Raw genomic sequence first — 12238 nt, 5'->3', positions numbered from 1 at the left:
GTATGTGTGTGATGGTGGTGGTGTGGTGGTGGTGGTGGTGTGGTGGTGTGGTGTTGGTGATGGTGTATGTGATAGTGGTGGTGGTGATGGTGGTGGTGTGATGGTGGTGGTGGTGGTGTGGTGATGGTGATGGTGTGTGTGTGGTGGTGATGGTGTGGTGGTGGTGATGGTGGTGGTGTGGTGGTGGTGGTGGTGGTGGTGATGGTGGTGGTGATGGTGATGGTGGTGGTGCGGTGGTGGTGGTGGTGTGGTGGTGGTGGTGGTGTGGTGATGTGGTGGTGGTGATGGTGTGTGTGATAGTGGTGGTGGTGGTGGTGGTGGTGGTGATGGTGGTGGTGATGGTGATGGTGGTGGTGCGGTGGTGGTGGTGGTGTGGTGGTGGTGGTGGTGTGGTGATGTGGTGGTGGTGATGGTGTGTGTGATAGTGGTGGTGGTGGTGGTGGTGGTGGTGATGGTGGTGGTGATGGTGATGGTGGTGGTGCGGTGGTGGTGGTGGTGTGGTGGTGGTGGTGGTGTGGTGATGTGGTGGTGGTGATGGTGTGTGTGATAGTGGTGGTGGTGGTGGTGGTGGTGGTGATGGTGGTGGTGATGGTGATGGTGGTGGTGCGGTGGTGGTGGTGGTGTGGTGGTGGTGGTGGTGTGGTGATGTGGTGGTGGTGATGGTGTGTGTGATAGTGGTGGTGGTGGTGGTGGTGGTGGTGATGGTGGTGGTGATGGTGATGGTGGTGGTGCGGTGGTGGTGGTGGTGTGGTGGTGGTGGTGGTGTGGTGATGTGGTGGTGGTGATGGTGTGTGTGATAGTGGTGGTGGTGGTGGTGGTGGTGGTGATGGTGGTGGTGATGGTGATGGTGGTGGTGCGGTGGTGGTGGTGGTGTGGTGGTGGTGGTGGTGTGGTGATGTGGTGGTGGTGATGGTGTGTGTGATAGTGGTGGTGGTGGTGGTGGTGGTGGTGATGGTGGTGGTGATGGTGATGGTGGTGGTGCGGTGGTGGTGGTGGTGTGGTGGTGGTGGTGGTGTGGTGATGTGGTGGTGGTGATGGTGTGTGTGATAGTGGTGGTGGTGGTGGTGGTGGTGGTGATGGTGGTGGTGATGGTGATGGTGGTGGTGCGGTGGTGGTGGTGGTGTGGTGGTGGTGGTGGTGTGGTGATGTGGTGGTGGTGATGGTGTGTGTGATAGTGGTGGTGGTGGTGGTGGTGGTGGTGATGGTGGTGGTGATGGTGATGGTGGTGGTGCGGTGGTGGTGGTGGTGTGGTGGTGGTGGTGGTGTGGTGATGTGGTGGTGGTGATGGTGTGTGTGATAGTGGTGGTGGTGGTGGTGGTGGTGGTGATGGTGGTGGTGATGGTGATGGTGGTGGTGCGGTGGTGGTGGTGGTGTGGTGGTGGTGGTGGTGTGGTGATGTGGTGGTGGTGATGGTGTGTGTGATAGTGGTGGTGGTGGTGGTGGTGGTGGTGATGGTGGTGGTGATGGTGATGGTGGTGGTGCGGTGGTGGTGGTGGTGTGGTGGTGGTGGTGGTGTGGTGATGTGGTGGTGGTGATGGTGTGTGTGATAGTGGTGGTGGTGGTGGTGGTGGTGGTGATGGTGGTGGTGATGGTGATGGTGGTGGTGCGGTGGTGGTGGTGGTGTGGTGGTGGTGGTGGTGTGGTGATGTGGTGGTGGTGATGGTGTGTGTGATAGTGGTGGTGGTGGTGGTGGTGGTGGTGATGGTGGTGGTGATGGTGATGGTGGTGGTGCGGTGGTGGTGGTGGTGTGGTGGTGGTGGTGGTGTGGTGATGTGGTGGTGGTGATGGTGTGTGTGATAGTGGTGGTGGTGGTGGTGGTGGTGGTGATGGTGGTGGTGATGGTGATGGTGGTGGTGCGGTGGTGGTGGTGGTGTGGTGGTGGTGGTGGTGTGGTGATGTGGTGGTGGTGATGGTGTGTGTGATAGTGGTGGTGGTGGTGGTGGTGGTGGTGATGGTGGTGGTGATGGTGATGGTGGTGGTGCGGTGGTGGTGGTGGTGTGGTGGTGGTGGTGGTGTGGTGATGTGGTGGTGGTGATGGTGTGTGTGATAGTGGTGGTGGTGGTGGTGGTGGTGGTGATGGTGGTGGTGTGGTGGTGGTGTGGTGATGGTGATGGTGGTGGTGATGGTGTGTGTGATGGTGGTGGTGTGGTGGTGGTGGTGGTGATGGTGATGGTGGTGGTGCGGTGGTGGTGGTGGTGGTGATGGTGATGGTGGTGGTGCGGTGGTGGTGGTGGTGGTGATGGTGATGGTGGTGGTGCGGTGGTGGTGGTGGTGGTGATGGTGATGGTGGTGGTGCGGTGGTGGTGGTGGTGGTGATGGTGATGGTGGTGGTGCGGTGGTGGTGGTGGTGGTGATGGTGATGGTGGTGGTGCGGTGGTGGTGGTGGTGGTGATGGTGGTGGTGGGACGTGATACTGGTGGTAGAGATGATGAGATTGGGGATGATGGTGGCATGGTGGCGATGCGGTGGTGGTGACACAGACACACGTGGTATCATGTCAGCTTCGTACCCAGCAGCTGTAGTGCTTTGCAGGTGCTCACGTGTCTAAGCCAACAGCCGCCCTGTCTGCGAGCTGCGGCCCCTGCCCCACAGAAGCATAGACTGAGGTGCAGAGAGGTCCAGAAGCCTGCCAAGGCTGCACAGGGAGGCAGTGGTGCAGCCTCGGGGAAAGTGTTTGCTCCAGGCCTCTTCTCAGCCTCCTGGCCAGACGTAGCACGTCCTCCTAGGGCCTGGGCTCCAGGCTCTGTCTTCTGCCCCCAGCATTTCCACCTGTTCCCACACTCAGCCCCAGGAACTACCCCGTCCAGCTCCAACCCGGGCGAATGGCTGTCACTCTCAGTGGGAGCAGATAGCGCAGTCTTGAAGGTCTTCCTGCCGTGTTGATGGTGGTGTGCAGTCTCCCACCAGCCCCTCCCATGCTAGCTAGGAAGCACTGTCACCCCCTTCTTGTTGGGCACACTGAACCCTCACCGGTGTGACCGTCACCCTCAGGCCTTGCACTTAGCCAGCGCGGCCTAGCCCTCCCCACAGACCTGAGAGCTGTGGAAATCTGTGTGCAGGCCTTGGTGCCTGTCCCCTCCTGTGTCTGTGGGCTGCCGGCTTGAGCCCACAGGCTCTGGGGCCAAGGCCTGAGCAGAGACCAGACCGGGCAAGTGGTCCTGGTTGGCCCCGAGTGACAGGCAAGCTGCACTGTGAGGCCCCACCCCCCCGCTGGCACTGACCCAAGGGTGCCGATTAAGCAGGAGGAGGCCTGCTTGGGGTCAGAAGCACACCCACCCCCACTCCCCTGCCTGCTCTCACCGGGCCACACACGGCCTGAGAGCCTTCCGGCAGCAGGGGCCCCAGCCTGTGTCTCAGCGTGTCAGCACCACCCACCTCTGCAACCTCACCCTCCTTCCTCCTGCGCCCAGCCGTGGGCATGCCTGGGCCACAGTCCCCAGAGCATGGGTAGCTCCTCTGAGCACCAGGCCCACACACGTGTTCTCACCTGGTCACACCCACCCACAGAGGGGACATGGCCCTCAGGGGGCCCACTGCATGTGCTCACAGGCACAAGTGCAGCCACGTCATGTGCACACGCACAGACCCCTCCCGTGCATGCACAGGCAGGCGCGTGCCCCTCACACACCTGCTCAGAGTTCCCTTCGTACTTCCGGCCGGCCCTTGAGTGGGGAGGGGCTGGCCATGGTGCACCGGGCTGGAACAAGCCTGGGTCCCTGCTCCCTGGACTGAAGGTTGTGTCCGGGCCTCTGGGTCCCCCTGGCGGCTCTGCCCTGGTGTGTGTGAGCATGTGCCGTCCCCGCGGTGGCTGCTAGCCTGTGCCACATCTTCGTCAGCAGCTCCCCGGCCCATGTGGGCACCAGGGCTCACCCACGGCGTCACGGGACCCTCTCAGGGAGCTCATGCCCTCTGGCATGTGGCAGAGCACACCCATCCCGGGGCTCCACCCTACCCACTGCCCTGGACGATGAAGACAGTGCTGGGTGCAAAGCCTTCCACCCCAGGACGCCCCACCTGCGAGCCTGCCATGGTCTCTGGGCTGGGTGGCGCTTCCTGGCTGCAGCATTGTGGTGGCGCCATACTTTGTCAGAGTGTGTCAGCCTTGGACTGGGGGTATGGCGGGGACGTGACCAGATTCTGTGTGTCGCCAATGTACGGTATGACAGACCCACGCACACTCTGCCTCCCGCTGAGTGATTCTGACGTGAGCGTGGCACACTGCACTTCCGGGGAGGGCCATCGCTCCGTCTCAGGGACTTGCTCTGGTCCCTGGGGCGCGTTCTGCCTTGTGTTGGGTGCCCGCTGCCCTGGCGTGCGAGTCGAAGGGGCATGGAGTCCCAAGCAGGAACAGCAGTGGGTTGAGAAAGACAAAGACACAGGCACGCCAGTAGAGAGAGGGGGGATGGGGTGGTCCGGGTGTCTCCGAAGGAGGTTGCCGTGACCCCAAGCCATTCCCAGGGTTATTCTTTTATGGGGCGACGGGGGAGGGAGAGGTGTCCTCGTGACCAGCTGCGGGTGTGGAGCATCTTGTGTCCCGTGAGCTAAGTCAGCCCCAGCCTCCCCTGCCGCAGTCCCCTTTAACCGCTGGCTGCGGACGTCACCCTGAGCAAGCCTGCTCTGCTCTCCCATGGCACCGCGAGTGCAGCTTCGGTTGCCCCCCGCCAAGCTCCCCTTGGCAGCTCTGTCACTGAAAGTGGGGAGCAAAGCTGTCCTCCTTTGGCTGGCCAGACGTGCCCTCTGTCCGTGCCACCTGCCTAGCTGAGCGGGCAGCGTGGGCGTGGACCTGGGCCACCTCCCAGTGCCAGCCCCTCTTTGGGCTACAGTTGCATCCTGGCCCCTGTCAATCCTGCCAGGAGGAACTGGGAGTGCTGGGACTTGAGGGACCCACACTCCCCATTGTCACCATTGGTCCCTCCTCAGAGCTCCTCCAATGTGGGAAGGGCCCCAAGGAGCTCTCTGGGGACAATAGTCTATCCTGGGGTCGCGGAAGGCCACCCCATGTGTTACCTGCGGCTCAGGCTGGCTCAGGGAGGGGGGTTTCACTTTAGTTCTGGAACCCCACGTCTGCCTGGAGGGTTGATCGGTGAGGCCTCTCTCCGTGACTAGTACACCCCCTCGCCATCCCCCAGCCTAGCCATCCACCCTGGGCAGGTGCGAAGGGCCTGACTGACCTCTCTCTCTCTGTCCCTACAGTGTGACAGCGAGAGCGGCCTGGATGACAAGGTAAGCCCAGCTCCCTCCTCTCCAGACTCGGGCTAGGCCTGCCCTGACCCCTCCCACAGGCCTTGGCCCAGGGAGGCATTTATGGGGATTCTCCCACCAGTGGAGACCAAGAAGCTGGTGGCCTCCCAGGCATGGGGTGACTAACACAGGGGCCCAGAACACCAACCCAGCCGGGCAGCAGCCCTGGGTGGGCCCTGGTAGTCCTGTGGCTTCCTGCGGTGCACAGCACAGCTGCGGGCTGAGGCGACCAGGGCTGCCCGTCCCCAGAGTTCTCACTGCACGTCTGCTTCCCCGCTCCTGGACGCAGAGTCCACCGGTCAGGGCTCACGCAGGCCTGCCTGGAGACAGCTCCTCAGGGTCTCGGCCATCTGCAGTGCTGTGCTGACAGCCCGCTGCTGGCCCTTGGGCACAGGGGCAGATCCCGCTGGTAGCTGGCCCGGCCCTGGCGTGTCCGGGGGCAGCCGGAGTCCTCCGCCGGGAGCTGCAGAGCACCTGCTCTGTGCCGCTGGGCCCTCTGCGCAGCCCAGAGCTCGCCACAGCAGCATGGGCGCTGCCCACGAGGGCCTGTCCCAGACCTGTGGGGCCAGAACTGTGGCCTCCTACCGTGGCCAGGACTCCGGGCAGGCGCTGTGCTGTGTTTTGCCATCTCTGGGCCTACCTGGGAGAGCCCTAGGTGGGTGTGGGGCTGGGGCACACAGGCCTGACGGGAGGGGGCCCCAGAGCTAGGAGGAGCACCTGCTACGGACCGGACCGGCATGTGCCCTGCCATCCCGGCCCGCCCCGCGTGAGATCAGGTGGGAGCTGAGCACCACTTGGGTTCAGGCCAGTCTCCACAAGGCAGCGAGAAGTTCGTTCAAGGTCTGCTGGGGATTCGGGGAGACCTGGCGTGGCCGGAGCTGGCCAAGCTGTGGGGGTCGAGGTGCTGAAGTCTGGGGGAGGAGCCCAAGAAGCCACAGGACGGGAGGCGAGTTCCTTGAGACTCCTAGACAGCCTCGGGGACAGTGGCCATGCAGGGGGCGGGGGGACGTCCTGTGCATCGTGGTGTCAGGCACCTGCAGTGCTCCAGACAAGGCGTCCCTGTCCTGCAACAGTGTTGTGGGCAGGGTGCCCGCAAGGGGCCTTGTTGCCCCAGACCCCAGGAGGGCAGTGCCCGCTCTGAGGCCGTCTGTGGGAGGGAGCGCAGTGCCCGCTCTGAGGCCGTCTGTGGGAGGGAGGACAACTGCCCCTTTTATTGGCCCCCCGCTCTCAGGCATCCACATCTTAGCCCATGCCAATCTGTGCTAGAGGGTTAAAGGGGTCGGGGAGAGTTCTCGAAGGGTCTGGGTCAGCCCTGGGCACAGTGGCTGGCACCATTTCTTAGCACCCAGCGTCTCTCACGTCAGCCGCCGCCTCCTTTGACCCCTCGAAGCTGCGAGTGCTGAGGAGAAGGGTGTGGGGAGTGGCCTCAGCCTTCCTCAAGCGGCACTGGAGGCTGGCTGCAGTGGGTGGCCCGTGCAGGTAGCTGGGGGACACGCCCATGCCTGGCTGGCATGCAGACCCCACCCAGCCACAGCCAGCCACACAAGGGCCACTGAGGCTCACTGCTCCATGGGGCCAGGGAGGGGCAGGGGAGGCCTGGGGGCCAGCCGCGAGGCAGGCCACACTCAGCCCTTCTGCTGCAGAGGGGCAGGGAGGGCCAGCCTCAGCCCACCCACAGCAGTGCTGCCGCCTCCGTGTGGGCTCCTGAGTTGGGGCAGCAATGGGTGGGCTTGGACCTTTCTGTTCCCTTCACCTGGTGCTGGGCTCGGGTGGGCAGGGCCTTCGGGCTGAGGCCAATTGCTTCCTCAGGAGGAGGTGGTCCGGGGGGACGGCCACAGCCTGCCACGGTCTCCCAGGATGGCAGAGTCCTGGCCGCATGAGGCTCTGGGAGGAGCCCACAGCTGTGCTGCCTACCATGAGCTCACGGAGCCTGGCTAGGCAGCTTCCGGTCCCAGGGACCTCGGGACTCGACCTTCAATCATCACAACAAGCGCATTCCTCGGCCCACAGTACACCATGGCTGGGAGGTGCCAGCGCGGCTGCTCCGGATGGGCAGAGGCAGTGGGCATGCAGGTTAGGCAGAAGATAAGGAGTTGGAGGGCTCAGGTGCTGGGCGCTGGTGTGGACAGGCGCTGGGTGCCGGGCTGCAGGGGCCAAGGCCGAGCCTGGCAGCACCAGCACTCGTGGGGCACACCCACCTGCACAGGGCGGCAGGGAGTCCAGGGCTGTGTCAGGCCAGTGTGCCCACAGGGGGTTGCCCTCTTGGCACCTGCCGGGGCCTGAACTCGCGCTGGCCCCTGCTCCCGCCAGCCCACCCTGGGCTCTGTTGCAGACTGAGGCACAGATGCTTTGCAGGTACTCTCGCTCCCAGTGGGCGGAGGATCCCTCCCGCCTCGGTGCCTGCCTGGCATCTGCTCCCAGCCATTGGCAGCTGGCGGGGCCTTTGCAGTCTGAGGTCGGATGGTGTCCAGCTGTTTGTGAGAGGGTGCACGTGCTCACAGAGAAGCAGGACTCGGGGTGTGGGTGGTGACACCCTCCAGGGACAGCCCCCAGGCTCCCTCATGGAGCAGTGTGTGGAGTACGGATGTTCTGGAGGGGTGGGCCTGCCCACCTCAGCAGACAGCAGCTGAGCACCTGTGTGTGCAGCAGGAAGCCAGGCACCTCAGGCCCAAGTGCAGGGACAGGGCAGCCCAGGAAACAGAAGGAGCCGTGAGCTCTGTCCACCAGCCTCCGTCCGTGTGGCACCCAGGAGGTCACTCCTGCCCCAGCCCCTTCCTGGAGAGATCACAAGCCTTTCCAACCCGCACCAACCTCAGATGGGGAGTCTTTCCAGGTGTGGGCATAGGGTAGGCCATGACTGTGGCTTCCAGGAGTGAGGGCTTTGGACCAGTTAGGCAGGCACTGTCAGCACTGGCAGGCGGGCCACAGCACCCTAATCCTCCCTCGTCTCAGCACAGCCCACAAGGTTCCCCAATGGCCCCAAACAAGCAGAGCTTCCAAGGAAGGGGTCCCATGCCACCACGGACTGGGGGCTCCCTGCTGCCATCTGCCTACCTCACAGGCAGTGTAGACTCTCATCCCACAAGGCCAAAGTCTGGGAAAGCCTCGGCTGCCCTGCAGACCCTCGGGCAGGCAGGCCACGCCCACTGTCAGGCCCCACATTGTCACTGTGATGGCTGGGAGCTGCAAAGTCCAGCTATGAAGGCAGAGGCCTCAGCTGCTGCCCAGACCCTCAGTTACCAGTGCTGCTGGGGCGGAGGTCAGTGTTCACGCAGGACCGCCCCAGCACACGGAAATGCCCCGCCTTCACATGTGCATGCACAAACTTCCCGTCACAGGGAGGCAGCCCCTGTGGTGCTCAGCATCTCTGTCAGGAAGCCACAGCGATGACAAATGACCTGGGTCCACACTCCAGGGCCCTCACTCACCCCTCCCTGCAGCACGCAGTTCCAAGGAGCCTGTTGGCGGGGACAGGCACTGTAACGAGTGTTTAAGTTGATGTAATTTAGCTGACATTAAATATGCATCTTACTGTCTTGGGATCAGTAGTTGGCATAATGACTATGTCGCTGGACTCCCGTGTAGTCGACCGTGGTTCAAGTCCCGGACCCAGTGGCTTAAACACACACGTGCATGCCCAAGATTTAGAGAGGAGAGTGGAGAACAAGGGATTGTGGCGTGGCCATCCCCCTTGGGAGGTGATTTCTCGTTTTCTGTCTCTCTCTGTCTTTTTGGTGAATGCAAGCGCCATATAACAGAAATGTGGAGGAGGCTGAGGGCTGGTGAGACTGGAAGGTACACATGATGGCACCTCACTGGGCAGTTGTGACAGTGGGTGAGTTGCAGGAGTGAAAGATTGCTGGCGCTGGCAATTAGTGGTGCATTCCCGCTATTACTCAGTTTCCAACTGGAGCTAGTTGGCCTGTAGTTGCTGGGTTATTTAGTATCTAAAGGGGCTGGTCAGCAGGGGCTGGTCTGTGTGTGCTGGGTTACTTAGTATCTAAAGACCTGGTCCTGTGCTGGGTTACTTAGTATCTAAAGACTTGCTAGGCACCCTGCAGGTTCCCGCAGAGGTGTCTGTCGCAGTAGCGGCTCACATGTAAGGAGGGCCGTCCGCTTTCCAACAAGCGTTCCAGTCATGTGTTACTAGTAATCCGTGGCTGCTGTCACAGACTGTCCCTAACGGGGTAGCTTTAAACCTCAGAAATTAATCCTCTCCAGGACCAGCAGTTAGTGTAATGGCTATGTCGCTGAACTCCCATGTAATCGACCGTGGTTTGAGTCCTAGACCCGGTGGCTTAAACTCACGCCAGGCGCATGTGCGTGCATGCCCAAGATCCCGAGAGGAGAATGGAGGAGAAGGGATTGCAGCGTGGCCATCCCCCCGGGGGGTGATTTCTTGCTTTCTGTCTCTCTTTCTGGTGAGTGCATGTGCCCTATAGCAAAAACCTCTAAAAAAAAAAAGAAAAAGAAAGAAAGAAAGAAAGAAAGAAAGAAAGAAAGAAAGAAAGAAAGAATTTCCCAGCCCTGGAGGCCAGAAGTCCAAAATCCAGGTGTGGACAGGGCCATACTCTCTGCCAAGGCTCCGGGTGCTCCCGCCTCTCCCTCCTGGGTCCCTGCCTCTTGGCCCTTTTCTGTGCTCCTCCGTGCCCCATGAGGAGCCCGCTGACTGCCTCTGCCAGCCCTGTCTCCACACCAGGCCCAGCCGAGCTTCAGGCTGACACGAGTCTGCCCCACCTCACTGCCACCGGGCTACAGTGCAGCCTGGGGTCTTGATGCCAGCACCTCCAGCAGCTGTGTGTCCCCTCAGGACGTCCTGGCAGCACCGCCCAGGGGCCGTCTGCTCTGGCTCTTCACGGGCTCCTCTGTGCGAGGGCCCATCTCTGCACTCTCTCAGTGCTTTTCTGGTCTGTGTTTCCTGGTCGTGGTGGGCCGTGGCTGTTGAGTGGCATCTGCTAGCTGCTCCTGGTGGTCCCCAGGTGGTTCTGGCCTCTCTGCTTCTCTCCCGGCACTCCAGACATGAAGGGTGAACACTCCGTTCCTAAGGCTCCCCCCTGAAATCGGCCTCAGGGGAGCCAGACGCAGGTCTGACGGGCTCCCTCTCATGCCACATGGGGCTGGGTGCACGCAGCGCCTAACCATGGTGAATGGAGGTCGGGACAGCCCTGAAGGTGGCGTGACCAAGGGCCCAGGTGTTCCCAGTGCTTGAGGTCTGGGAGGCCCCCCGGGGGCCTGCTGTGGTGACGTCCCCTCCCACCACGTAGATGACAGATGCTATCCTCGTGTTGGGTGTTGGGGTCTGAAGCTCTGAGCAGGCGACCTCTGAATGCCACCACCAGACCCTCAGTGGGTCACACCCGTTTGGGTTGGAGGCTGGAATTTCATGTCGGAGTAGTCTTCGCGGCTAGCTGTATTCCTCCTGATAACCTGCTCCCACTCCTCCTCCCAGATTTCTAGCCTCGTTACATCTTTCATATCAAACAAAATGAAACCTGCCCCAAGTTCTCAAAGACTGATGCTACTCCCACACCAGGGCAGGGCTGCGGCCAGGACTGCGTCTCGCGGACCACTGCCCTGGGAGTCCTGGGAAGTGAGTCCGTGTTCGGTACCGGGGGGCTTCTGTGGTTTGGGCATACGGCTGGGTGAGGCCTGAGAGCCAGCCACTGAAACCTCGGCCCTGCTGCCCCAGGACACCCCACCCCTGGAGCAGCACGGCCCTGCCACTCAGCTCCCGCTTGGGCAGTGGGCACAGCCTGGCGGCAGCTCAGTTGTAAATACACTGGCCTCATCTGTAGGAGGCCAGGAAGTGGGAGCCTCGGGGCCTGGGGGTCCGGTCTGCTGTTTGTGCAGTCCTCAGACGAGGCCCGAGTGGCCAGTACTCACCCCCGGGAGGGTGGGCCCTGCCACTGCTGACCCACCCTGCCCTGCCCTGCCCTAGGCCTCCCCATCGGGACCTGCTGTGGACGGAAGTGGCCAGGCACAGGGCCCCTCCCCGCTCTGTACCCTGACCCTTAGCTAGCCCTCACAGCCCTGCTGCCACACCCCACGCAGAGGCCCCTTTGCTGTGCCGCAGGCTGACCCCATGGAGGGGCTTCACCGAACCGCACCGCTCTCCTCCAACTGGCACAGACCCCTAGGCTCCTTCTCTGGCCACCAAGCACCCCCTGTGCCACCCCAAAATGCTGGGTCACTCTGCCTCAGGCCTCTGCTGGGCCCAAGCTGGCAGGACCGCGCCCTGCTGGGCCCCACCTCCCAGGCCTCGCAGAGAGGCTCCTTGGCTCGCCCAGAGCAGGGCCCAGCTGCTGCCCCCACCCCTCCTCCTCTAAGGTCTGGCTCAGTGTGGCTGCACCAAGCACTTGCCCCTGCGGCTGAGTGCCCGGGCTCACCCGAGAACTGGCCAGTCTTGGAAGGGCTGTGTGCTCCCATCCCAGCACCTGCCAACCATCTGCCCGCCTGGCCTGGACCCCTCTCTCAGCCCCAAACCAAGTGTGGTTCGAACCCGACTTCAGGCTCCGGTCTGGGTCCCCGGTTGCTGCCCCTCTCTGGCCACACAGCAGTGGGGGCATCCTTCCCAGCTGCCCCCAGCTCTCCGCGCAGCTCCACTTCCCTTCAGTGAGGGTGGCTTTCTTCCCAGCCTCCGGGGCCGCTCTGCAGAGCCGGGGCTCCCACATGGAGCAGCCAGAGCTTCCTGTCCCAGGGCCACTTCCTGCCACAGTGAGGGCGACTCTGGGAGGTGGTCCTGGCCTGCTGCAGCCGCGCTTTGCAGATGGAGAGATCGAGGCCCAGGAGGGGCCCGGAGATGGGGAGTGGGGCGTCTTCCTTCCAAGTGCCGGTCCGCCCTCTCAGTTCCTCTCTGGAGGGGTACAGGTGTCCGGACCCTGGGGCCGAGACGTGGAAGAGTCGCGCCATCCAGCGCCCAGCGTGGCGGCACCGGGCTCCCCGCCCGGTAGCTCGGCTCTGACCGAGAGCTCCCGGACCCGCGTCCGCGCCGGCGAGG

At 62.7% G+C, this 12238-nt stretch overlaps 1 protein-coding gene across 1 annotated transcript in view; it reads left to right on the top strand.

The window, feature by feature from the left end:
- Nucleotides 1–12238, top strand: part of FBRSL1 (fibrosin like 1) — a gene marked incomplete at both ends in the record, with an annotated part of 66172 nt that overhangs the window by 29219 nt on the left and 24715 nt on the right. Inside the window, one exon of the mRNA XM_027771372.1 lies at nt 5194–5223. Coding sequence (XP_027627173.1) covers nt 5194–5223 — 30 coding nt within the window. The remainder of the gene's footprint in view (nt 1–5193; nt 5224–12238) is intronic.

This window comes from Tupaia chinensis, unplaced genomic scaffold, assembly GCF_000334495.1.
Source record: "Tupaia chinensis unplaced genomic scaffold, TupChi_1.0 Scaffold000211_1, whole genome shotgun sequence".
Classification (NCBI taxonomy): Eukaryota; Metazoa; Chordata; class Mammalia; order Scandentia; family Tupaiidae; genus Tupaia; species Tupaia belangeri.
This window is presented reverse-complemented; position numbering and strand designations above follow the sequence as displayed.